At 41.6% G+C, this 27,285-nt stretch overlaps 2 protein-coding genes across 5 annotated transcripts in view; one reads left to right on the plus strand and one right to left on the minus strand.

The window, feature by feature from the left end:
- The window catches only part of Dtl (denticleless E3 ubiquitin protein ligase adapter), a 40,598-nt gene extending 26,702 nt beyond the window's left edge, over window positions 1-13,896 (minus strand). Inside the window, exons 1-6 of one of the 3 annotated variants that reach the window (XM_021170545.3) lie at window positions 13,729-13,896; window positions 8,798-8,923; window positions 7,874-7,972; window positions 6,713-6,774; window positions 6,509-6,629; window positions 1,272-1,337 (exon numbers count right to left, since the gene is read on the minus strand). In XM_021170545.3, the coding sequence (XP_021026204.1) occupies window positions 1,272-1,337; window positions 6,509-6,629; window positions 6,713-6,774; window positions 7,874-7,972; window positions 8,798-8,923; window positions 13,729-13,780 (526 nt within the window). In that variant the 5' untranslated portion in view covers window positions 13,781-13,896. Of the gene's footprint in view, window positions 1-1,271; window positions 1,338-6,508; window positions 6,630-6,712; window positions 6,775-7,873; window positions 7,973-8,797; window positions 8,924-12,638; window positions 12,738-13,224; window positions 13,607-13,728 lie in introns of those variants that run through there. The other 2 variants (XM_085843897.1, XM_085843905.1) reach the window with 2 other exon arrangements.
- A 205-nt stretch (window positions 13,897-14,101) lies between these two features.
- Window positions 14,102-27,285, plus strand: part of Ints7 (integrator complex subunit 7) — a 51,362-nt gene continuing 38,178 nt past the window's right edge. Inside the window, exons 1-2 of one of the 2 annotated variants that reach the window (XM_021161659.3) lie at window positions 14,102-14,330; window positions 27,132-27,261. In XM_021161659.3, the coding sequence (XP_021017318.1) occupies window positions 14,237-14,330; window positions 27,132-27,261 (224 nt within the window). In that variant the 5' untranslated portion in view covers window positions 14,102-14,236. The remainder of the gene's footprint in view (window positions 14,331-27,131; window positions 27,262-27,285) is intronic. The other variant, XM_021161662.3, reaches the window with a different exon arrangement.

Genomic DNA, 27,285 nt, shown 5'->3' on the forward strand with positions numbered 1-27,285 from the left:
ACAAACACACAGATATAATTATACAGTTTTATTCGTAATGGCTAAAACACAAACAATCAAGGTATCCTTCAATGGATGAGTGGATACAATGTGGCATGCCTGCACAAAGAGTAATTCTGTGCAAAAAGAAAAGAGATACTACATGACTCCAATTATGAAAATCTGGAGAACCATGGACAGTTAAAAAAGCAAATCATTAGTGGTAGCAAGGCTTCGTGAGGAAGTAGAAACACCAGAGCAGACATATTTTAGGGCAATGAAAGTACTCTGTATATTACAATGGCGGATACATGCCATATATTTGTCAATATCCACAGTATGTGTAACATGAAAAATAAACCCTGATACAAATTATGAATTTGGGGTAATTATGTATGAGCCAATGCTTACCAGCTGAAAAATGTACCAACTGAATGACTGGAAAGGCTGCGTCTGTGTAGGTGTTCAGTATATATGAAATTCTCTGCACTTTAATGCAGATATAAAATTAAAACTGCTCCACTGCCGGGCAGTGGTGGCTCACGCCTTTAATCCCAGCACTTGGGAGGCAGAGGCAGGCAGATTTCTGGGTTCGAGGCTAGCCTGGTCTACAAAGTGAGTTCCAGGACAGCCAGGGCTACACAGAGAAACCCTGTCTCGAAAAACAACAACAAAAAACCCAAAAAACCAACCAACCAAACAAAAAAACACCAAAAACTTGCTCCACAAAAATAGCTTAACATTTTAAAATCAATACATAAATTAATAATAAACACACCAATGACCATCTCCTTTAATACCACCCTGCACAATACAAGCTTATATTCAATTTAATCTGATTTTTTTAAAGGCATTTTTTTTTAATGTGAGGGGAGAGTGTGGAGGTCAGAGGACAACTTAAGGAGCTCTCTCCTTCTACATTACATGTAAGAACTGAACGCGGGTAGCTGAGGTTTGATGGATAGCACCTGTATCTGATGAGCCATCTTGTCAGGATAAAAACAGGAAAATTAAAAGCAAACAAAAACATCTCAACCAAACCTTTATTCAGTGAATTATGCATCAGTAGTTTTAATTCTATCAATAATTTAGATAGATGGAATTATAATTCAGAGACAATATGAAACTAAGAACATCTATTAATAGCTTTGCAATAATCATTACCTTGAGAATTGAGCAGGATTGGGAACACAAGTGCCCCCTGCTGGTATCAGATGAAATCACTAGCATTTCATTTTATTTTGAGCATCTTTTATTAAGCACTTATTAAAATTAAGACAGAACTAGCTTACCTTTTTTGTTACACCTGGTGTCCCAGATCATAATGTTGCCATCTCTCCCCCCTGTAGAGAACACAGCTGTGGGAAGAGGCCATCAAGATGTTGGAAACGAATCAAAGGCACATTCCATTCCCCTTCCCCAGAGAACACATTCTCCAAAAGCACTGAATTTGCCACCAGAGATCATAGTAAGAAAACAACAGCGCAGCAACTGTTAGCACAGAGGAGAGCTTACTGTCTTAAGATAGCTTAAATTCGCCGGGCGTGGTGGCATACGCCTTTAATCCCAGCACTTGGGAGGCAGAGGCAGGTGGATCTGAGTTTGAGGTCAGCCTGGTCTACAGTGAGTTCCAGGACAACCAAGGCTACACAGAGAAACCCTGTCTTGAAAAAAAAAAAAAAGGTAGCTTAAATTCTACACGGTTTTCACACATTACCTCAATGCTGCCTGTCAATCTAGTAGGTAGGCACTAATCTTCCTATTTTAAGATAAGTAACATCTAAAAGTCCTCTTTCTTAGCAGATCAAAGTACCCTCTGGGTATGGAAGAGGCAGCGGCATTGAATAGAACACAGAACTTCCATTTATTTGTACTGTTCTATTTTTTAGGTAACAGTGGAAGCTAGGTATACAGCTTCAGTGGCACAGCATTTGCCTAGTATTCACAAGAGCACTGCAAAATAGGCACATGTACAAAATAATTAAAAAGGAATTCTGCTCCCTATATGGAAGGGCGAGCAATTAACAAACTGATTCAACTATTAATAATAGCTATAAATTGAACAAAGTACCAAAACAACTACTTGTGAGCTTTGTGGACACTGAATAAAAACACCTAATTTTGTAGGAGTTAACAACTAAATCAGGCGATTAGATGGAGCAATCGAGGCAAAGGTAACCAAATGCCAACAGAAAAACCTGCCAGCTTCCTTTTAAGATAGAGGAAGCAGGAAAGAGGTGGAGAGGGGCTCTATCACAACAAGAGCTGCCCAAGCAGCAGGTGAGCTAGACACAGAGAGAACCTTTACTTATGTCTTCAAACTCAGCCTCTCTGGATGATATGGTGGAGTTAACAACTTGACTGATAGATCCATTGCTCTCCCATATTATACTACACAACTCTGAGTAAACTAAAAACTGTTTAAACACAGTTTAAAAACAAAATTTTATGGTATAGAATATGGTTTGAACAGTTTGCCCTCTTATCCTCCAGCAAGGTAAAAGTAGGGCTCTACCTTCATCAAAGCAGCTTCTTTTGGCAGCAGATGGAAAATGTTTAGAGACCCACACTGCTCAAGATTCAAATAAGTCATTGTCGGATACCCACCCTCAATTGGTACATCTGTAACATAACTCCTACACCCAAGACCCAGTGAACACTGCAGGAGCCAGAAGAGCAGAATACCTGCTGTGAGATAGTGGCTTCTAGACAGCCACTGTGCCTCTGAAATCTCAACTGTAATGGCTGCCTAATCAAAACCTACATATTGACTATACCAGTTGACATGCTAGCATGGGTAGAGGGAATTTCATAAAGCTTCATCCTTAGATGAAGAACTACAGGAAAATCAATTTCCTCTATGGACCAGCCTCCCAATAAATTTCTAATCCCCAGGGGTCAGCCTTAAATACATGCACAAAAAAAAGCAACATTAAATGGACTCAGTAGGTTGTACATAGTATTAGGTCCAAAGGAAACTATTTTCCCAAATTCCAAAAGGCAGATGAGGCAAAAGGCTATCTGTGGTGCTTATTAGCATTCCAAAGCACACTTTGTCCTTCAGGTTCCCTCGGCATCACAAGTACCTGTTACAATTTTCTAAGTCCTAGCTCTTCTCACCATCACTACTCTAAACTTCCCCAGTTCATGCCCCCCCCCCCCCAGTTACTCACTGTCCTTATAATCCTGCTTTTCCAGCTATGTTCCCTCTGTCTAAACCCCTCCCACTTTGTCCCTCATGCTTTGCTCATGGCTGGGTCCAGTCTGCTGGCTGGCCATGTTTAGTCTACTTTTTCTCTCAATTCTATTCTTCTCGATGCCATTGGATTTTCTCTCTCTCATACCTACAATAAAAGCTTTCTAATACCATGGACGGGTCATATTGTCAGTTTTTACATATATACTTGCTAGTGTGGCCCACTTTCCCTGAGCCAACCAAAAATTCAAATTAACTTTCAGGTTTTATCTCTTTTTTAAACAGGTGTGAGCTTTATTATACTTCTGCTTAATAATGAAAAATTAGGAAAAAAAATTGTCAGAAGGTCTGCCCATGATCAAGCAGGAAGTACCTAAAAGAACAGCAATATCCCCACAGTTACAGACGTCTGACACATACATACATATTTGAGAATGTGGAGTTACACAGGATGAGCTGGAGGGGAGAGGTAGAAATACTATGAATATAATATTCACTTAGGAAATTCTCAAAGTTAAGTTTAAATTTAAAAAATATTCCTCAACGGTATCAATACACTGGAATCCGTAGATGAAGTAAAACAGACAGACAGGCACACATAACCTGGCTCAACTACTAGAGATTACCATTGAATTAACATGTTAAAAAAAAAAAATCAGATAAACCGGGCGTGGTAGCTCACGCCTTTAATCCCAGCATTTGGGAGGCAGAGGCAGGCGGATTTCTGAGTTCAAGGCCAGCCTGGTCTACAAAGTGAGTTCCAGGACAGCCAGGGCTACACAGAGAAACCCTGTCTCGAAAAACAAAACAAAACAAAACAAAAAAAAAAAAATCAGATAACCAAAGATCAAAGATCCTAACTAGGGTTGAGAACCACCAGTTTAGGATGAAGGACTGACTGGCTTTAAACAAGGTGAAGAATTAGAAAGGTTCAAATATATGTAAGTTTTCAGGAGACAAGAAAATACATTCACAGTTAATTTAAATTATCTACCAGAAAATCTAATGCTATTCCTCCTCATTCTGGCCAAAGTGCCTAACTTATCAGTCTTTAGAAGACAGCCATTCAGGGGAGCCAAATTTCACTAGCACCAACTAGTATCCAATTAGAATTCACTACTATTCAATTAGGATCATTAGTATCTTGTTCATATAGGGTTGAATAAACTGGACCAATCAATTTTTCTACTATGTTAGCATAAAACAAACAAACAAACAAAAATCCACATAAAACCCCCACTAACATTTATAATCTCCAGGTTTTTTTAAAAAATGAGTATATACCTCATGTTTGTTTGTTTGTTTGTAAAGGCTCTCTTCAGACACACCATATTACATTACAGATGGTTGTGAGCCACTGTGTTGCTGGGAATTGAAGTCAGAACCTCTGGAAGAGCAGTCAATGCTCTTAATCGCTGAGCCATCTCTCTAGCCCCCTCCCCGCCCCCCAACCTCATTATTATGCTCATAATTATTTTCCTGACTTAAATGGTGTTGGGCACTAACCTAATTAAAGTAACAAATGCAAAGTCATTTTAAAAGTCTAAAATAAAAGTTGTTTCTAAGTTATTCTATGCATAGCTAAGGGCAGGCTGAACCTAATCTGTCTCACTGACCAACCTCCGGGACATTGTAGGCAGTTTCCAACTCAGCAACTGTGTAACACTAGAAGCCAGGATAAAAGCCACTGGCTCCACATCCAACCCAATGCATTTTCTTTTACATGACATTGGCATAAACTTATCCACAGTTTTAAAACTTAGACAAAGGCACTAACAGACATGGTGTTTCCCTTTCCAAAACTGTTAAATTAGGTAAAATTTCATGATCATAAATTATTCCCATATATTTTACATAAACTTAAATTTAAATCTAAGAGTTCAACAAATGAGAAAACAGACATTCTTAACTTCACACAATACATTGTTAATGAACAGTGATGTGGAATCAAAACTCATGACATATATTAACTTTTCAGAATTCCAGCTTAAGAGCAACTACAACAGAATAAACTTAACTTTGTGACCTAGAAATGGTGGCACGTGTCTGTAATCCCAACATGGGAGGCTGAGGTGGGAGCATGTCTCAGAAATACAATTTAACTTTGCCAAAAGTCTAACCCACTCCGTAGCTTAGTTCAGTATTCCAGAGCATTTGTACGAATAAACAAAAACAGGGTGCTTTGCTAAGTGATGCGGCACATGCCTTTAATCCCAGCACGGGGAGGAAGAAGCAGAGGAATCTCACTGATTCACTGCCTTACAGTGAGACCCTGATCCAAAATTTAAAAAAACTGTCGGGGGATGGGGGTGGGGAGGGGGCGGGGCAGGGGTGGTTTAGTTGGGTGCTATGTATAGTTTATTCAAATGCTAAATACCTGCTCCAAAGATCTAGTCCTCCCCCTGCCCCAGCAGATCCACACACACCAAGTGATGCTATGTAAACCTTGCTCCACAATGTAAAATTATTGGTTGAATAAAGATGGCTACAGCCAATTACTGGGGAGAATAAAGAGACGTGGAGTTTGAGCTACTGGGCTGGGTGTGGGTGGCAGGTAGGGACCATGAAGGATAAGGAGAAAGGAGAGAGAAAGAGCACAGAAGAGAAGATGGAGAGAACAGACCTCCATTAGTCATGATGGACCAGCAGCATGGGCGAGAGTGAAATGCTTCCTTACAACAGCACACTGCTGAAGTAGAAATACCCAGGAGGATTCAAATAGCAACTATTTGGGGAAGCAGCCAGTGTTAGAGAATTAGTTTAAGGGTAATACCCAAGTAATTGCACAGAGACTAATAAAAAAAAAATCAGTTTGTGTCTCATCCCATTGAAATGAGACTAGACAGAGATAAGAATAAAACTATCTTACAGCTAACAATAGCACTATCTTACCCACCTGCAAAGTGGGTCACAGAGAAAGTAAAATTGCCCTAAGTCTTATTACCTTTCCAGGAAAAGCTGACAACAATAACCAAAGATAGACACAAGGGGCTGGAGAGGGAGGGCTCAGAGGTTAAGATTACTGATTTTCCACAGGATCTGGTTGGATTCCCAAACCCCTCACCATGGCTCACAACCTCCTTAATTCTAGTCACAAAGGATCTAGTGCCCTCTCCTGGTCTTGGCAGTGCACAGACATATATATGCAGGTGAAAGACCCATACACATTAAAATACAATAATAAAAAGATTTAAATGGGTCTAACCAACTAACTCCATTAAGATTTTCAGTTAAAATAAAATCTCTACCACCTAGTTAGGTAAAGTGACAACTTTGAGAGAGCAAAGACAAATATCTCCCCACCATTAAGGAAAATGACAAATACCAACCTACCTTTTTGAAACTTGGAAAAAGCTACAGACTTGAGGCTGCACTGGTGGCCTTTGCATGTTCCCATTAGCTCACCAGCTCTTACATCCCAAAATTTGGCTGTTTGATCACCAGCTGCTGTAACCTTCCAAAAGTAATATAGTAAAATTTAAGAAAGAAACCCTTTATCAGTATCTACTCAGACATAATAAAATGGAAGTCACTCACAAGTTTAAGTTCACCAGGGACCCAGGCCAAGTCAAAGACAGCATTCCAGTGAGCCATCCACTCTAAACAAAGAAAACATAAGTGGGACAGATCCAGAGTGTAGCCAATGACAGTCATACCAGTACAAGTTTAAACATCTTTTATGATAGCTTAAATAGGAATGTGTGTGAGTACTTGGCCCACAGGGAGTGGCACTAGTAAGAGTTGTGGTCTTATTAAAGTAGGTGTGGCCTTGCTGGAAGAAGCATGTCACTGTGAGGGCAGACTTTGAGGTCTTATACTCATGCCCAGTGGAGCAGTCTCCTGCTGACTGTGGATCAAGATGTAGAACTCTCAGCTCGTCCAGTACCTGCACCTGCTGTCTGCCTGCAAACTGCCATGCATCCCCCCATGATGATAATGGACTGAACCTCTAAACAGTAAGCCAGCCCCCAATGAAATGTTTTTCTTTGTAAGAGTTGCTGTGTCCATAGTGTCTGTTGACAGCAATGAATCCATAACTAAGACACTTTGGAAGTTTTCATTATAAGATGATAGCTAGTACTCTACTATCAACAGGCCAAAGAGCATTATGGAGTCACAGATGTCACACAGCCTCTCCAGGACACATGCAAGAGCCACTATCTAACATCAAATGGGAGAGAGATGACTCAGTGGATAAAGTACTTGCTGCACCAGCAAGAGGACCTGAGTTCACATGCCCAACACCCAAATAAATACCAGGCGCAAGTATAATAAACGAATGAGCCCCACGACCAGTGTGAGATCTTGTCTCAAAAAGTAAAGTAGAGCATGATTCAGGAGGACATCTAACAGCAACTCATGTACATGCACTATATTCTTTCCCAAAGAAATACAATTATTTTCTGAGTATTAGAAGTATTCTCTAAAATAGGATCAGCTCAAAACATTCTCTATGTCAAAAGCCTTCACAAAGTCCTAACAAGGAAATAACGTTAGTCTGACTTTAGTTTGGCATCTTAGGTTCTGTTTGCTTTGACCCTGCATGCTAGTTCTGTGTAGGCACTTATCTCTCACAGTTCGTATCATGTGCTTGGTTATCTACCTTATTCCACCCAAGCTGTCCATCATCCTTGTATTAAAACAGTAATTTACACCAAAGATTTTATGAATTAAAAATGTTAAAAATTATAGACTTACCCTTGAAGCATGTCTTTTTGCTAGTTTGTGATTCTGTATTATATAATCTGACAAAGCCTTCTTCATTAGCAACTGCTAATATATGCTCCATACTGGGAGCTGAAGAAAAACAAAGAATATGTAAGAACTTTCAAAATGAGTACAAAAGTATCAAGTGACTCAAAACAGGGCTGAGAGATGGCTCAGGGCAAGAGTATTTATTGTTCTTTTAGAAAACTAGGGTTTGCCAGGCAGTGGTGGCGCAAGCCTTTAATCCCAGCACTTGGGAGGCAGAGGCAGGCAGATTTCTGAGTTCAAGGCCAGCCTGGTCTACAAAGTGAGTTCCAGGACAGCCAGGGCTACACAGAGAAACCCTGTCTCAACAACAAAACAAAACAAAACAAAAAAAGAAAACTGGGGTTTGATTCTCAGCACCCACATGGCAGCTCACAATTGTCTGCAACTGTAGTTCCCAGGGACCTAAGGCCCTCTTCTGGCCTCTGTGGTACATAAACATAGACACAAGCAAAACACTCATACACATAATATAAAAATAAAATTTAAAAACCCTACTTTAACCATCAAAATAGTCTTCAGATCCTTCAGATACTCTGACTTGACTAAATCACGAGTGGTACTGGCCAATGGCAAATAAAACCAGGATACAAACCACCAGCAGATGGAAACTGTTGGGTTTAAAATTCCTTCTTATGATCTTTCCTCAATTAAACTATGAAACTAGAGACAAGAACTTCTATTCACATTTTTAAAATGATTGCTAGGAAAAAAAACCTTCATCTTAAAAACATCTCTGTACCTTATAAATCATCAGTTATGAGAACAATTTTAACATCTACCTACGTTACTTTTCTTTCAAAGTCTATTTTCCCGCTAAGTAGGAAGCAATGTTCTGTTCAAGCTTAGTGTATTTAGTTCTTTTCTCACCGGTACAGAAGGTGCATCCAAAAGGAGGAACTGGGACTCCCGTTTCTCCATAAGATGTGTGTTCATCGTTACAGTTGCACTGATAACCACTCAGAAGGGATTGTAGAGGGTAATGTGAAGACCACCCTAAAACAAAACAGTTCCTTTAAGAATTAAATGTAACATTATGTTCTAGCATTTCCCACAAATCTAAAGATAAATATCTTTAGTCTTGTTTGTCTCTCTGAGGCATGGAAGCAACAATCCTGCTTCTGCCTCCCAAGAGATGGGGATGAAAGGTATGAGCCACCATACCTGGCTAAGTATTTGTTCATATAGAACTTTACATATGTAACTCAGATCTACTCACTATCTATGGTGCTCCAGAACACCACTTCTGCTATTTTCTTTTCCTTCCTTTCTACACAGGGTTTCTCAGTTTCCAGCCCTGTCCTGGAACTCACTCTGTTAACCGGGCTGGCCTTGAACTTAGAGATCAACCAGATTTACGCTATTTTTCTTAAGCCATCTGAGGACATTTGGGTTACACTATATATAGGTTTGTTTGTTTGTCTTTTTAGACAGTCTCATTATGTAGAGCTCTGGCTGGCCTTGAATTTACTATGGCATAGATCAGACTAGCCTTGAATTCAAGATTGTCTGCCTCTGACTCCCAAGTGCTGGGATTAAAGGCATGTCCTACCACATCCAGTACAGTTTTACCAGCTTAAATGTAGAAAATTAGTGTATGATGATCAGTACCAATGCAAAGAGATCTGACTTCTAGCAAAGACGCAGCCAGTAAAGCATCACTGATTAAACTGTTACTCCCTTCCATGAAAAGTTCCTTTTGGGAGTGCATGAATGAGGAAATCAAGCAAACAGCAACCATAACACAATCAGCACTCAAACGGCTACTGTACTGACTAGCAATTTAACTCCTTTTTCCTAAAGTGCTGAAATTCTAGGATCCTAAAATTCTAACAGGAACCCAGTATCTTATGTGAGATACGACTCAAAAGTGGTCTGTCTCTGCCCCTAAGGAATGCAGCTTTAGAGAACTCAAAGTAAATTTTCATTTCATTCAGAAAGAAAGCCAACTTTCTAATGTACAAGTCATCACCTAAAATCTGATTAGTATCAACATGTAGGTTGGCTCATTTAAATATAGGAAGGTTCAATGTGCTTATTCAAAACATGTTTGAGACCAAGAATGTTTCCGATTTGCTTACATTTTACTGGTTGGGCATCCTGAGGCTTTTGAACATATCAGTACCCAACACCTTTAGATTTTTTAGATTAACATGCTCGGCCTCAGTAAGAAAAACATTTTTTCAAGAAGTAATTGCTGATCAAGGATCAGATGAAATAAGTTCTAAGTGCTGCAAATGTTAAATTCACGTCTTAGGGCACTACCAATTCTCAGTTTTGTTTATTTAAAATTCTGTACCGGACATCCAGCAGTTTGTCTATCCTGAGACAATGCAAGGTATACAATGGGGACAAGAGAATGCCTTCCTTTTGTAAAATAGAAGGAAGGGATAAAGATGATGAGAAAGCGACCCCTCTCAAACAGAGAAAACATTTCAGCCTAACAGAAATACCACTTAATCTAGTTTGAGAAGGAATGAGAAGAAAGGAGAAAAGGAACTTAGTCTAGATTTTAAAATTGCTTGTGGGGGCATGGCTCCTAACTTTTGATATTAAGTAACTTAATATGTACTCTCTGAAAGACCACTAAAATATGTTATGTTCACAAATACTCATCTTAAAAAGTAAATTTGAAAACAAAAGGCTGCATTGTAAAGAAATGTAAACGCAGGTGTATGATGTGAAATTTTAAGTCTATTCAAAGAGGAATCACATGAGTAAAACTGAAGATACAAGCCGGGCATGGTGGCGCACTCCTTTAATCCCAGCACTTAGGAGGCAGAGGCAGGCAGATTTCTGAGTTCGAGGCCAGCCTGGTCTACAAAGTGAGTTCCAGGACAGCCAGGGCTATAAAGAGAAACCCTGTCTCAAAAAAACAAACAAAAACAAAAACAAAAAAACTGAAGATACAATTTGCTTTGGATATTTTCACAATGAAGCTAATTCCTTTACTCTGCCTCTTTACCTCAACTAGTATTCAGACTGATAAACAGTATTTAAAGTAACTCACTGAGCAAGCTCTACTTAGTTCATTATTTCTGCATCTCCCCATAATATACTTTTGGATCTTTATTGTGCTATGAATATGAACCTGTAGTGTTTCCCAGACACCCATACTCATCTGGAAAGGTCCATTCTTTCTTCAATACACAGCTAAAGGCCCACACTCAAAAGAAATATACAAGGCTTTGCATTTTCAGAGGATCAACCCCTTGACAATTCAGCAGCTCCCACACATTATTTCTAAAGCTACTCTGTCTGAACAGGTGGAGGAGTTTCCTTTCTACTTCCACAAAAGGAAGGTATTCTACACTCCCTTCCTCATCTTACACCTTGCATTGTTGAAAGATGTGTCCATTACAAGTTTTTAAATATGGGCTCAGCAGTTAAGTACACTGACTGCTCTTCCAGAGGTCCTGAGTTCAATTCCCGGCAACCACATGGTGGCTCACAACCATCTGTAATGGGATCTGATGCCCTCTTCTGGTGTGTATATGAGTACAATGTACTCATATAAATAAAAATAAATAAATCTTTTTTTTTTCTTTTGGTTTTTCGGGACAGGGTTTCTCTGTGTAGCTCTGGCTGTCCTGGAACTCAGAAATCCACCTGCCTCTGCCTCCCCAGTGCTGGGATTAAAGTCGTGGGCCACCATGCCCGGCTAAATAAATAAACACACACACACACACACACACACACACACACAAAACCCCAAATAGAAAACTAGTGAGGTCCTAACTATGAGACAATTTGAGACCACAAGGCACCAGATGCCTAAATCCATTTCTTTAAAAGATGCACTTTCAATAAAAATTTTTCTTTTTGCTTAAAACATTTTAAGAAGTTACGTAGTTTCTAACAATTGCCCACTATTAATTAACTGTGGTGATAATTCATCCTGAGGGAAACCTTTGTGACTATTGGGTACTAAAACCACAGAAAACAGCACTTTATATGCTTTTTGATGGGGCATGACAGGGTGACAAGAACTTTTGTATTACAATAGGATAAATTTGGGGGAGAAATAAGATAGAAATATTCAGAAGAAAAAGCAACCATATAAAACATCGAACAGTAAGCATTTGCTCGCCTTTTCAAAAACAGAGACCATGACTTCCACGTTGGTATAGTTGTTTATAGTGTCAGATGTATTTAAAAGGCTAAAATAGTATTTATCTCAAGATGTTAACTCACAATAAGGCTAAAAATTATAATTTTGCATGTTTAAAGCTTATAGTAAAAACTTTTAGATATGGATTTAAAAATTCACAAAAGTAATTACATTTCCATTTTACAAATATCGGTAGAGAAAGGAAACTAAAGGCACATTTTAGAGGCCTGTTATGATCCAGGGAGTAAAGTATCAGGGCCCAGTGTGGGGATGGAATAGAGAAAACGGAAGACTCAGTTTGAGGTAAAGAGGCTGAATCAGTGGGCATGAAAAAGAGATTCAAGCAGACTTAAGGGATTTTTTTTTTTTTGAAAATGTCATAATGAGGAATATGGAGTCTGAGTTTTAGCTGGGGACACCAGTTTAAAATAATGTCACTCCCAAAAATTGGGAAGAAGCCAACTCAGTTTGGGGTATTAGAATAGAAGATGCTTGTATGCCTAACTGTCTAGATTAAGATCAACACATACAGCTTTTACAGAAATTAATGCAAAACATAGGGAATGGAAGAGTGTAGGCAGCAGTAGAATCCTTACTTACGGCTATAGGCCCAGCAACACCGGAGGGGAAAAGAGATGCAGACTTCAGGAGGTAACAATCAATGAATCCCAGTGCCTATCATTGAACGTCTGGCTATCTGTAAGCCGGAACGACAGACTGAAAAGTGGGTAGACAGAAAATGTAGCTCATAGGAAAAGAGGTGAAGTTGAAATTCAGACGCTCCGAAGACGGCTCACAACCATTGTGCAGGGCGGCCATTCCTAACACAGGGGAAGTTACTTTTGTAAAGTTCTAGCAGAGAAAGAGGCAGAATGTAACTACAAGAAAGAGGAAGTACGACTACAAAGTTTTAGTTTGGGGCAGGACCTCAAGGAGCTTTTCCTCTTCTCAACATTCTTAGGCCCACTCTTCAAAGTCTTAGTTTAACGACACACCAACCTAATCGCATCTCAGATTGCCAATGTTTTTAAGAGTACTGTAGGAGATGAGCTGGCTTTCTATATGCTAACAGAACATGGCTGAATTCCACCGTGAAGAGAAAAACGAGTTTAATCCCATTTCTGGAAGTACCTCGGCATCAAGACACATTTGGAACAATACCCTTCCATCCATTACCCTTGGTCACCTCGTGGGTGTGGCTATGGGCATCTTTTAGTCTGTATTTTAGGACTTTTCAGAGCCTGCAGAGATGGGGGAGGGGGCTTTGGCGCCGTAAGATTGAGTTCCTTAACTGCGGGCCATGCGCGGTGGTGCACAACAACGAACTTGCAGGGAACGCTAAGGTTCTGCAGAGACGGCAGGCACATCGCTGGTGCCAAAGCGTCTCCCACCCCCGACTCTCACAAGCGTGCACTCTCTAGTTAACGCGCGATATTGACGTAAGCAGCCAGGGGCCCGGGACGCCACTGAGCGTCCTAACTTCGGCCTCCGTTTCGATCTAAAAAGCTCGATGACGGTGAAAAGCGTCCGGAAGGAACCCAAGCACGATGTTCTTCGGCGGTCCTCGCTCGCCCGGATACGCTCCGGCCGCGGGAGACCTGGAGGCCCACAGTCGGCAGCGATCCAAGGTGGAGCGCCTGGGGGGAGGTGGTTCCCGCCACGACCAGCGGCCGTTGGGACCGTTACTCACCGTTCCTCAGGACGCCGAGCTGCGGCTGGCGGAGCACCGAGTTGAAGAGCATCTGGGCCCGAGGAGAAGGCTCAGCTGAGGGGAACGCCGAGAAGATCGCCCCCAAGTTCCACAGGAGCCGCCGTTTGCACCCTCCACAGCGCGGCGCGGTTTCGCCTCCAACTCCCGCCACTAAGAGCCCCGGCCGCCAAACTCCGCGCCAAACTGACGTCACGCTTTCTGATTGGCTCTCGTCGCAGCGTCCTGGCGCCTCGGAGGCTCGTCCCCATCCTAAGCTCCGCCTCCCTCTCGCTCAGCCGCGGGAACCCAAGGTTCACAAGCTCCCTGAGCGCCTGCGCGGGGGGCCCAGAGAGGCACGGGCGAACCGCGGGGCGACCGAAGCGCATGCGTATTCTGCCTGACAGCGCGCGGAGGGAAAAATCCGCGAGACCGCGGCGGGAGAAGATGGCGGTACCGGGGAAGAGTTTGCAATCTTTGTGACTGGGCGAGTCGGGTAACTGTTCGGGTCATGGCGTCAAACTCAACCAAGTCTTTCCTGGCCGATGCCGGCTATGGCGAACAGGAGCTGGACGCTAACTCCGCTCTTATGGAACTGGACAAAGGTACTGGAGGAGGGACGCGGGCGAAGCGTCTGGGGGGGGTGGCGCCACCTAGTGGCGGCAGCTACAGGGGCTAGAAAGGCGCATGCGCCGATGTATGGGGCGGGAAGCACCGCTGCTAGTCTTGGAGCCAGCGCTTAGGCGCATGCTGGGTTGCTGGAGTAGCCCTGCACAGTTGGAGCAGAGGCCCGTGCTTGCGAGGATGCCTTTGACCACTTGGTGGCACAGTCTCCGGTTTCCTAGACAGCAAATGAGATAAATCCTAAAAGTGCTGAATTTTGAGATTATTTTTTAAAACGTTCAGTGCAGGTGAAGCCTTCATCAAGAGAGCCAAATGATTTCCTGAGCGTTTTACAGCGATTTGTCTTGCGAGACTGTCAATTGCGCGTTCTAAAGCAGGTTCCACGTGGATGAGAACATCTGAAAAGCTTGTCTGAACGCGCTCATTCTCTCTGCACACAGGTTCCACGAGTTAGTTCCCCTTATACAGGTAGCTAAGAGAAAAAATTTTAGGGTTAGGAGTTTAATTTCAGTTCTACTAAAGTGATTATGGAAAGCGACATTATCATCTAGCCTCGATATGTCAGCAAAGTGGGCACAGTATGTCAGCTGTGTTGTAAATGTTAAATGGCAGTGGTATGCGAAAAGATGCCTTTATTAAAGGCTGAAGAGGGACTTTGACAGATAGCTATCCATAAAGAAGTCCTGTGTAAATGTGAGACCTTTGCTTCAGTTTCCTGCCAAGGTTTTTACACGATAGACAATTCTTGGTTAACTGTAGCCAGTGTGTAACCTGTAGAGAACTGGACTGGAAACCAAGGATCTGTAAGTTCAAGGCTGGGGGGCAGGGTGTGCCAAGTAGGGACACTGAGAGAACCTGGAGGTCAATTAGACTTTGTTAAGTATGCACCTCAGTTCCTTGTCCCAGTTCGAAACCAGTTATAGGTAAGAGTTTTTTACGTTTTACTAAAGTCTGTGACATCCAGGTTGGCCTGGACTCCCTAAAGCCAAGCCTCCCAAGTCCTAGACCTGATGTGGCCCACTACACTGTTTTATTCAGTGCCAAATACTTTACTATTTGAGACACAGCCTGTGCAGTGTTGGATTCTTAAAGAAAGCCTTTACTCTCTCTCATAAACCTAAAATGATACAGCATCTGAATCGAGTGAACTTTCTCATCACACAACAACTGATGGCCATCTGTTCTATTAGTTTTTATTCTTTAACAAGTTATAGGTCTTTTTGCCTCTGAAATATAAAGTCATAATAGGAACTTTATTCTTTAATATTGTATAATAACTCCCTTCCCACCGAAATGTGTATGGCTCTAGCGTAGCTAATCTTGTCCCAGGCTAAGAGTAGATCGTGTTGTAGAGCAGGGGTAAGGATATGGAGTAAGGATATGGAGTAAGGATATGGGTAAGGATATGGAGCATGGAAAGGAAGGACATCCAGAGTTACCTTCTAAACGTGTGTTGTGAGCCAGTGTGATGGTTTACCGTGTGAAATGCTTCCTGTGCAAGCCTGACAGTCACACACATGTGCACACATACATACAATAACAATGAAATAAGGTTTACATTTGAAACAAACAAACAAACAAAAAAAGATGCTGCAGCTGTAGGGATGACTTAGCCTTTAAGAGGCCACACTGCTGTTTTGTGGGACCAGAGTTCAGTTCTCAGCACTCACACCCCAAACCTCACAACTGCCTGTAACTCTAGAGGGTCTATTATACACACATCTCTCCCTCCCCCTACATACACATAATTAAAAATGAAGCTCTTGGAAAGAAAAGGTTACAGATGTAATGAAAGTATTAATACAACCTTTTTAATAAGAAGAGTTGAAATTAAAACACATATGTGTAAGAAATAAGTGGGGGCTGTTGAGTGTTTTACAGATAAGCCCCAAGCTCAACAAGACACATTGTATTAGCTGGGGACAGTAGTGTGACACAGATGGGCCCAGGAGACATTGCTAAAGGCTGAGTCTCACATATTACTCTAATAAGTGTAGCTTTTCCTAATGTAGATTATTATCATCAGACCAAGTATTTGCCCCTCCGGTGATTGGAAGTTGTCCAGATGAAAACAGGCAAGATCCCCTTCCTGCAGAGAGAAAGGTTTAGTGACATCACTCAACCTGATGGCTCTGTGCACACCTGGCTTTGAGAGGATGAGTGGGAGTGAGGAAGGTGACTCATCCCCTTTCTTGCTGCACATGAGTGGAAGCTGGTGAACCTAATGCTGTACGAAAAGCCTGATCGTGGAGTGCTGATTCAACTCTTGAGAACTGGGTGAGAGTCAGGACAGAATCCACACACGAGGATTTCCCAGCGTTGTTACTATCCACCCAGTTCCACCATCTCAATTCTCCCTGTGAAGAAGACCACGTGTGTAGGAATCTAACTGGTGTTAGGGAGTGAGGACTTGCTGCACAGCCCCTCTGAGAGAACGAATGGCCTTAGCCCCTGGGTTGGGTGTGCACTAGGCGGCTAACGCCATGTCATTATTGGGTTGGGTGTGCACTAGGTGGCTGACGTCATGACTGGGTTGGGTGTGCACGAGGCAGCTTACTTCATGACTGGTGGTTTTAAGAGTAGTAGAAACATGGCCGTGTGGATTCAGACTCTTTTTTTCCTGAGGATATTTATTACCAGACTACATTTAGTCTGCCAGCATTGGTAAGTGAACCTTTAAGGTTATATAGAATCTAGATTCAACAACTAGTTTACCACATTGAAGCTGAATTAGGGAGCATGGACTCCGTAGTTTGTCTGGTGACCCTGATGGACAAGGTCAGATAAACTAAACAGAAATCCACTTATTGAAACCATGGCCTTACTTTTTATGTATGACTGTGAGCTGTTGTCTTATGATTTACAATGGGAATTTTTTTCTTTTTTTTTTAATTTTTAATATTTTTATTACATATTTTCCTCAATTACATTTCCAATGTTATCCCAAAAGTCCCCCATAGCGCCCCCCACTTCCCTACCCACCCATTCCCATTCTTTTGGCCCTGGCATTCCCCTATATTGGGACATATAAAGTTTGCAAGTCCAATGGGCCTCTCTTTCCATTGATGGCCGACTAGACCATCTTTCGATACATATGTAGCTAGAGACAAGAGCTCCGGGGTTCTGGTTAGTACATCATGTTGTTCCAACAATAGGGTTGCAGATCCCTTTAGCTCCTTGGGTACTTTCTCTAGCTTCTCCATTGGGAGCCCTGTGATACATCCAATAGCTGACTGTGAACATCCACTCCTGTGTTTGCTAGGCCCCGGCATCGTCTCACAAGAGACAGCTATATTTGGGTCCTTTCAGCAAAATCTTGCTAGTGTATGCAATGGTGTCAGCGTTTAGAAGCTGCTTATGGGATGGATCCCTGGATACGGCAGTCTCTAAATGGTCCATCCTTTCATCACAGCTACGAACTATGTCTCTGTAACTCCTTTCCTGGGAGTTTTGTTCCCAATTCTAAGAAGGGGCACAGTGTCCACACTTTGGTCTTCATTCTTCTTGAGTTTCATGCGTTTAGCAAATTGTATCTCATATCTTGGGTATCCTAAGTTTTGGGCTAATATCCACTTATCAGTGAATACATATTGTGTGAGTTCTTTTGTGATTGTGTTACTTCACTCAAGATGATGCCCTCCAGGTCCATCCATTTGGCTAGGAATTTCATAAATTCATTCTTTTTAATAGCTGAGTAGTAGTACTCCATTGTGTAAATGTACCATAATTTCTGTATCCATTCCTCTGTTGAGGGACATCTGGGTTCTTTCCAGCTTCTGGCTATTATAAATAGGGCTGCTATGAACATAGTGGAGCATGTGTCCTTCTTACCGGTTGGGACATCTTCTGGATATATGCCCAGGAGAGGTATTGCTGGATCCTCCGGTAGTACTATGTCCAATTTTCTGAGGAACCGCCAAACTGATTTCCAGAGTGGTTGTACAAGCTTGCAATCCCACCAACAATGGAGGAGTGTTCCTCTTTCTCCACATCCTCGCCAGCATCTGCTGTCACCTGAATTTTTGATCTTAGCCATTCTGACTGGTGTGAGGTGGAATCTCAGGGTTGTTTTGATTTGCATTTCCCTGATGATTAAGGATGTTGAACATTTTTTCAGGTGCTTCTCTGCCATTCGGTATTCCTCAGGTGAGAATTCTTTGTTCAGTTCTGAGCCCCATTTTTTAATGGGGTTATTTGACTTTCTGGAGTCCACCTTCTTGAGTTCTTTATATATATTGGATATTAGTCCCTTATCTGATTTAGGATAGGTGAAGATCCTTTCCCAATCTGTTGGTGGTTTTTTTGTCTTATTGATGGTGTCTTTAGCCTTGCAGAAGCTTTGCAGTTTCATGAGGTCCCACTTGTCAATTCTCGATCTTACAGCACAAGCCATTACTGTTCTATTCAGGAATTTTTCCCCTGTGCCCATATCTTCAAGGCTTTTCCCCACTTTCTCCTCTATAAGTTTCAGTGTCTCTGGTTTTATGTGAAGTTCCTTGATCCACTTAGACTTGACCTTAGTACAAGGAGATAGGAATGGATCGATTCGCATTCTTCTACATGTTAACAACCAGTTGTGCCAGCACCATTTGTTGAAAATGCTGTCTTTCTTCCACTGGATGTTTTTAGCTCCCTTGTCGAAGATCAAGTGACCGTAGGTGTGTGGGTTCATTTCTGGGTCTTCAGTTCTATTCCATTGGTCTATTTGTCTGTCACTATACCAGTACCATGCAGTTTTTATCACAATTGCTCTGTAGTAAAGCTTTAGGTCAGGCATGGTGATTCCACCAGAGGTTCTTTATCCTTGAGAAGAGTTTTTGCTATCCTAGGTTTTTTGTTATTCCAGATGAATTTGCAGATTGCACTTTCTAATTCGTTGAAGAATTGAGTTGGAATTTTGATGGGGATTGCATTGAATCTGTAGATTGCTTTTGGCAAGATAGCCATTTTTACAATGTTGATCCTGCCAATCCATGAGCATGGGAGATCTTTCCATCTTCTGAGATCTTCTATAATTTCTTTCTTCAGAGACTTGAAGTTTTTATTATACAGATCTTTCACTTCCTTAGTTAGAGTCACACCAAGATATTTTATATTATTTGTGACTATTGAGAAGGGTGTTGTTTCCCTAATTTCTTTCTCAGCCTGTTTATTCTTTGTGTAGAGAAAGGCCATTGATTTGTTTGAGTTAATTTTATATCCAGCTACTTCACCGAAGCTGTTTATCAGGCTTAGGAGTTCTCTGGTGGAATTTTTAGGGTCACTTATATATACTATCATATCATCTGCAAAAAGTGATATTTTGACTTCATCTTTTCCAATTTGTATCCCTTTGATCTCCTTTTGTTGTCGAATTGCTCTGGCTAGGACTTCAAGTACAATGTTGAATAGGTATGGAGAAAGTGGACAGCCTTGTCTAGTCCCTGATTTTAGAGGGATTGCTTCAAGCTTCTCACCATTTACTTTGATGTTGGCTACTGGTTTGCTGTAGATTGCTTTTATCATGTTTAGGTATGGGCCTTGAATTCCTGATCTTTCCAAGACTTTTATCATGAATGGGTGTTGGATCTTGTCAAATGCTTTTTCCGCATCTAACGAGATGACCATGTGGTTTTTGTCTTTGAGTTTGTTTATATACTGGATTACGTTGATGGATTTCCGTATATTGAACCATCCCTGCATCCCTGGGATGAAACCTACTTGGTCAGGATGGATGATTGTTTTGATGTGTTCTTGGATTCGGTTAGCAAGAACTTTATTGAGGATTTTTGCATCAATATTCATAAGGGATATTGGTCTGAAGTTTTCTATCTTTGTTGGGTCTTTTTGTGGTTTAGGTATCAGAGTAATTGTGGCTTCATAGAATGAGTTGGGTAGAGTACCTTCTGTTTCTATTTTGTGGAATAGTTTGTGAAGAACTGGGATTAGATCTTCTTTGAAGGTCTGATAGAACTCTGCACTAAACCCATCTGGTCCTGGGCTTTTTTTAGTTGGGAGACTATTAATGACTGCTTCTATTTCTTTGGGGGATATAGGGCTGTTTAGATCATTAACCTGATCTTGATTCAACTTTGGTACCTGGTATCTGTCTAGGAACTTCTCCATTTCATCCAGGTTCTCCAGTTTTGTTGAGTATAGCCTTTGGTAGAAGGATCTGATGGTGTTTTGGATGTCTTCAGGATCTGTTGTTATGTCTCCTTTTTCATTTCTGATTTTGTTAATTAGGATGCTTTCCCTGTGCCCTCTAGTGAGTCTGGCTAAGGGTTTATCTATCTTGTTGATTTTCTCAAAGAACCAGCTCCTTGATTGGTTGATTCTTTGAATAGTTCTTCTTGTTTCCACTTGGTTGATTTCGCCCCTGAGTTTGATTATTTCCTGCCGTCTACTCCTCTTGGGTGAATTTGCTTCCTTTTGTTCTAGTGCTTTTAGGTATGTTGTCAAGCTGCTAATGTGTGCTCTCTCTAGTTTCCTTTTGGAGGCACTCAGAGCTATGAGTTTTCCTCTTAGAGATGCTTTCATTGCGTCCCATAAGTTTGGGTATGTTGTGGCTTCATTTTCATTGAACTCTAAAAAGTCCTTAATTTCTTTCTTTATTCCTTCCTTGACCAAGGTATCATTGAGAAGAGTGTTGTTCAGTTTCCACGTGAAGGTTGGCTTTCTATTATTTATTTTGTTATTGAAGATCAGCCTTAGTCCATGGTGATCTGATAGGATGCATGGGACAATTTCAATATTTTTGTATCTGTTGAGGCCTGTTTTGTGACCAATTATGTGGTCAATTTTGGAGAAAGTACCATGAGGTGCTGAGAAGAAGGTATATCCTTTTGTTTTAGGATAGAATGTTCTGTAGATATCTGCCAGATCCATTTGATTCATAACTTCTGTTAGTTTCACTGTGTCCCTGTTTAGTTTCTGTTTCCATGATCTGTCCATTGGTGAAAGTGGTGTGTTGAAGTCTCCCACTATTATTGTATGAGGTGCAATGTGTGCTTTGAGATTTACTAAAGTTTCTTTAATGAATGTGGCTGCCTTTGTATTTGGAGCATAGATATTCAGGATTGATAGTTCCTCTTGGAGGATTTTACCTTTGATGAGTATGAAGTGTCCCTCCCTGTCTTTTTTAATGACTTTGGGTTGGAAGTCAATCTTATCAGATATTAGAATGGCTACTCCAGCTTGTTTCTTCATACCATTTGCTTGGAAAATTGTTTTCCAGCCTTTCATTCTGAGGTAGTGTCTATCTTTTTCTCTGAAATGAGTTTCCTGTAAGCAGCAAAATGTTGGGTCTTGTTTGTGTAGCCAGTTTGTTAGTCTATGTCTTTTTATCGGGGAGTTGAGTCCATTGATATTAAGAGATATTAAGGAAAAGTAATTGTTGTTTCCTGTTATTTTTGTTGTTAAAGTTGGCATTCTGTTCTTGTGGCTGTCTTCTTTTAGGTTTGTTGAGGGATTACCTTCTTGTAGTTTCTAGGGCGTGGTTCCTGTCCTTGTATTGGTTTTTGTCTGTTATTATCCTTTGAAGGGCTGGATTCGTGGAGAGATAATGTGTGAATTTGGTTTTGTCGTGGAATACTTTGGTTTCTCCATCTATGTTAATTGAGAGTTTGGCTGGGTATAGTAGCCTGGGCTGGAATTTGTGTTCTTTTAGTGTCTGTATAACATCCGTCCAGGATCTTCTGGCTTTCATAGTCTCTGGTGAAAAATCTGGTGTAATTCTGATAGGCTTGCCTTTATATGTTACTTGGCCTTTTTCTCTTACTGCTTTTAGTATTCTATCTTTATTTAGAGCATTTGTTGTTCTGATTATTATGTGTCGGGAGGTATTTCTTTTCTGGTCCAGTCTATTTGGAGTTCTGTAGGCTTCTTGTATGTTCATGGGCATCTCTTTCTTTAGATTTGGGAAGTTTTCTTCTATAATTTTGTTGAAGATGTTTGCTGGTCCTTTGAGTTGAAAATCTTCATTCTCATCCACTCCTATTATCCGTAGGTTTGGTCTTCTCATTGTGTCCTGTATTTCTTGGATGTTTTGAGTTAGGATCTTTTTGCATTTTACATTTTCCTTGATTGTTGTGCCGATGTTCTCTATGGAATCTTCTGCACCTGAGATTCTCTCTTCCATCTCTTGTATTCTGTTGCTGATGCTGGTATCTATGGTTCCAGATTTCTTTCCTAGGGTTTCTATCTCCAGTGTTGCCTCATTTTGGGTTTTCTTTATTGTGTCTACTTCCCTTTTTAGGTCTAGTATGGTTTTGTTCATTTCCCTCATCTGTTTGGATGTGTTTTCCTGTTTTTCATTAAGGACTTCTACCTGTTTGATTAGGTTATCCTGTTTTTCTTTAAGGATTTGTAACTCTTTAGCAGTGTTCTCCTGCAATTCTTTAAGGGATTTTTTGTGCTTCCTCTTTAATGTCTTCTACCTGTTTAGCAGTGTTCTCCTGTATTTCTTTAAGTGTGTTATTAAAGTCCTTCTTGAAGTCCTCTACCATCATCAGGAGATATGCTTTTAGATCCGTGTCTAGCTTTTCCGGTGTGTTGGGGTGCCCTGGACTGGGCGAAGTGGGGGTGCTGGGTTCTGATGATGGTGAGTGGTCTTGGTTTCTGTTAGTAAGATTATTACGTTTACCTTTTGCCATCTGGTAATCTCTGGGGTTAGTTGCTGTTGTTGTCACTGTTTGAAGATTGGAGCAGAAGCTGTGTTCCACTCACCAGCAGTCTCAAAATCCTGTGGCGGGGGTCGTGGGTAGCTGGCGGGTGTCAGCCGACCCTGCGCTCTAGCTACCCCGGTGCTGTTCCAGCCGGATGAGGCCTGTGGCCCTACTCAGGCCGGTTTCTGCTTCCCTAACTAATGCAGTCTCAGGTCCCTCGCGCAATTCTACAATGGGAATTATTAAATAGTCTCAGTTCTTATTTGTTTTAAACCAGTATTTTCTCATGTGCAGTCTGCATTATATGTCAGCATGTTTATTTGCAGTGGTTTCTGAAGTTTTGGGGGAGGATATTTAGTAATTATGTCAGAAGTTGTCATCTCTGCCTTCTAAATGTGAAGTGACCTTGTTAACTGTTTATTAAACTGTGGGTTGTGGGTTGTCTTCTGTCTTAGTCAGGGTTTATTCCTGCACAGACATCATGACCAAGCAGCAAGTTGGGGAGGAAAGGGTTTATTCAGCTTACAGTTCCATACTGCTGTTCATCACCAAAGAAGTCAAGACTGGAACTCAAGCAGGTCAGGAAGCAGGAGCTGAGCAGAGGCAACGGAGGAATGTTCTTTACTGGCTTGCTTCCCCTGGCTTGCTCAGCCTACTCTCTTATAGAACCAAGACTACCAGCCCAGGGATGGTCCCACCCACAAGGGGCCTTTCCCCCTTGATCACTAATTGAGAAAATGCCTTACAGTTGGATCTCATGGAGGCACTTCCCCAACTGAAGCTCCTTTCTCTGTGATAACTCCAGCTGTGTCAAGTTGACACAAAACTAGCCAGTACACCTTCTATTGTGTAGTTATACTTGCTCTATTTCTTTGTGGTGCCGAGGCTTGAACAGAGGGTCTCATTCCTGGTGTTCTGTTGCTTTGCAATTGAGCTGTACTCTAACCCTGTGTGGTGATACTTGGAAATTTTTTTAGTCCCTGTTACAACCCAAGCACCTTTAAAAAATGAATATATGAGATGTATACATGTTAGAGATTCAATTTTGAGCCGTGTTCACCTCAGGTAAAGAAAATATGCAGCCATTGTCGAAGACGCTCTTTCCTGGTAATGCTCTGTCAGTGGTGCTTTAGTGGATATTGATAGCATTTGTGGTTACTTAGTGTCTCGAATGTTTACCTGAGGAGTAGCCCTTAGGAGCCCCTTCTCATGAAGGTGGAGGCAAAAAAATTCCCTAGCTTGTCTTTCGAGAGCAGCTCTGACTTACCAGATCCTGCCAGTAAGACACATGCTTTGATTAGCAGCTGGAGATGAAGAGCTCAGGGGTGCTCACAGGTCCTGTGGCAGCACAGTGTCATCTGCATAGGCCCTAAATGACAGAGCTCACTGTAGCATCTCGTTTCTTAGCAACAGTAGTTGCTCTCATCTAATTAGTTTGGCAGTGTGGTGTTAGGTATTCTTAGAAGTTTAGCAGGTTTAAATGCCAGGTGTGGTGACACATCCTGTAACCACAGAGCCTGGGAGAAAGACATGTAGTCACTCCCAGTTTGAGATCATTCATAGTGAGTTTCAAAGCAGCCAGGTCTGCATAGTGAGTGCCAGGATAGGCTGTGTTGAAAAGCAAGACTGAATCTCAGCAATTAAGCAAAACCCAAGAAGTCTAGTCTTAAAAATGTTTAAGAGATTAACTACATAATTAACTAGGTAGTTTTTGCTGATTTCAGATGAGACATTCCAACACATGTGCCTGAGATTTATATTGTTTGAAAACAGTTTATGGGGTTGGAGAGATGGCTCAGCAGTTAAGGACACTGGCTGCTCTTTCAGGGGACCCTGGTTCTGTTCTCAGCACCCACATGGCAGCTAGTATTCTTTGGTGTGAGGTGATCCAATGCCTTCTTGAGGCATCTGCAGGCCTTGCAAGCACATGGTACACATACATAGAAGCAAAATGTGTGTGTGTGTGTGTGTGTGTGTGTGTGTGTGTGTGTGTTATAGCAAATAAAGTCTCAAAAAATTTAAAATTATAGCTCTTAACATCTATATATAATGCAGACTAAGGGTTGAGGGTCATCTTTTAGTTAGGTGTTTTTAGTCTTTCCAAAATCAATGTTAAAAATTTGATTTTCACATTGAGCTTGGTCACTATTCTATTATTGTGAAGAGACCTCATGAGCAAGGCAACTCTTATAAAAAAAAAAGCATTTAATTGGAGGCTTGCTTGCAGTTTTAGAGCGTTAGTCCATCACCATCAGGTGTGGCACTAGAGCAGTAGCTGAGAGGTTTACATCCTGATCCACAGCAGCAGGCAGAGGGAGAGATTGGACTGGACATGGGAAAGCCCACCCTCATGGCACACTTCCTCCACCAAGGCCACGCCCATTCCAACAAGGCCACGCCTCCTAATCCTTCTCAAACAGCTCTACTAACTGCCGACCATATGAGGGTCACTCTTATTCAGACCACCACAGCTATGTTGGTACATTTGTTAGGTTATAGATTATTGATTGGAAGCTCTTCTTTTCCTATCATGAGTATTGATATTACAACTATTCCTTGAAATACTGTGTTAGTCATCGCCTACAAACTGTATTGTCGTTTTCATTCCATTGAAAATATATTTTTTATTTTCCTTCTTTCCCCTATGGGTTACTTAACAGAATATTGATTACCAAATACTTGGAAGGTTTCTAGATGTTCTTCTAATTCAGTTCCGTTGTGATAGAAAGCATACGTTGTGTGTGTTGTTTTGCTTGCTTGCTTGTTTTTTATAGGGCTAAGGATTGCTTTTGAGAGTTCCAGACAAGTGCTCAACCCCTGAACTGTGGTTCCAGTCTCTCTTCACGCCCCTCCCCTCACCTTTGAGACAGAGTTTTACTAGGTTGCTCAGGCTAGCCTTGCACATGCTCTGGAGCCAGGGTTAGCCCTGAAGTGTGATCCTTTTACCTCAGCCAGGCTATACCCAGGGCTATAAGCTTATACTACCAACCCTAACTGACCTCAATCCTTTTATATTTCTGAGTAGTCTTAATCAACTTTCAACATTTAAAACATCATTTCTTTTTCATTGCTTTGTGTCTAAGAGAATCAGTTTAGGGCCTAGAGCGATGGCTCAGCAGTTAAAAGCACTTGCTACCCTTCCAGAGGACCCAAGTTAGGTTGCTAGCACCCACGTTAGGAGACTCACCGCCAGGTGCAGCGCCATCTGCAGGACTCTTCCAGAGGACCCAAGTTAGGTTGTTAGCACCCACGTTGGGAGACTCACCACCAGGTGTAGCGCCATCGCCAGGGTCTAACACCTTCCGGCCTATGCAGCCACTCACATGTATGCATGAAATAAAAACTTTAAAATGAATGTTTATGAAATTTCTACGGCATTTACTTATTTGTTTGGTGGCCATTGTGGTTTGCTTTTGAGGTAGTTTTATATTACGGTATTTTGTTTAGTGACCTTAAGTGACCCAGGCTGGCCTCAAGCTTGGTATGTGGCTGAGGATGGCCTTGAACTGATCTCTGCCTCTTCCCATGTGGTGCAGTCGCAGGTGTGTGCCACCATCCATGCCCTGCCTCCAAGTAACTAATGGACATGCCATTTTCATTTGTTTTTGTCAGCTGTCTTTTGTTTTTGTTTTTGTTTTTGTTTTTGTTTTTGTTTTTTTCAAAACAGGGTTTCTCTGTATAGCTCTGGCTGTCCTGGAACTCACTTTGTAGACCAGGCTGGCCTCGAACTCAGAAATCCGCCTGCCTCTGCCTCCCGAGTGCTGGGATTAAAGGCGTGCGCCACCACGCCCGGCCTTTTTTTTTTTTTAAGATTTATTTATTTATTATATGTAAGTACACAGTAGCTATCTTCAGACACTCCAGAAGAGGGCATCAGATCTCATTACAGATGGTTGTTAGCCACCATGTGGTTGCTGGGACTTGGAACTTAGGACCTTTGGAAGAGCAGTCAGTGCTCTTACCCGCTAAGCCAGCTCTCCAGCTCCTTGAATCTCTCCAGCTCCTTGAACAGTGCTTCCTTTACTTGTTGGAAACCTGCTGTCCTCCTGTATAAGTTAGTATTTGACATTTCTGTAAGTTAGATTCTGTCAGTATTTGACACATCTGTAATTAGTTCCTCCTGTGCTTTTTCAATAGGACTGAGGTCTGGCAAACTCGGGGAGCAGTGTGAGGCAGTCGTGCGCTTTCCCAGGCTTTTCCAGAAGTACCCGTTCCCTATCCTCATCAACTCAGCATTCCTAAAGTTAGCTGATGTTTTCAGAGTTGGGTAAGTGTACTCAATGCCTCAGCA

Source organism: Mus caroli, unplaced genomic scaffold, assembly GCF_978045245.1.
Source record: "Mus caroli unplaced genomic scaffold, Mus_caroli_1 scaffold_1, whole genome shotgun sequence".
NCBI classification, from domain to species: domain Eukaryota; kingdom Metazoa; phylum Chordata; class Mammalia; order Rodentia; family Muridae; genus Mus; species Mus caroli.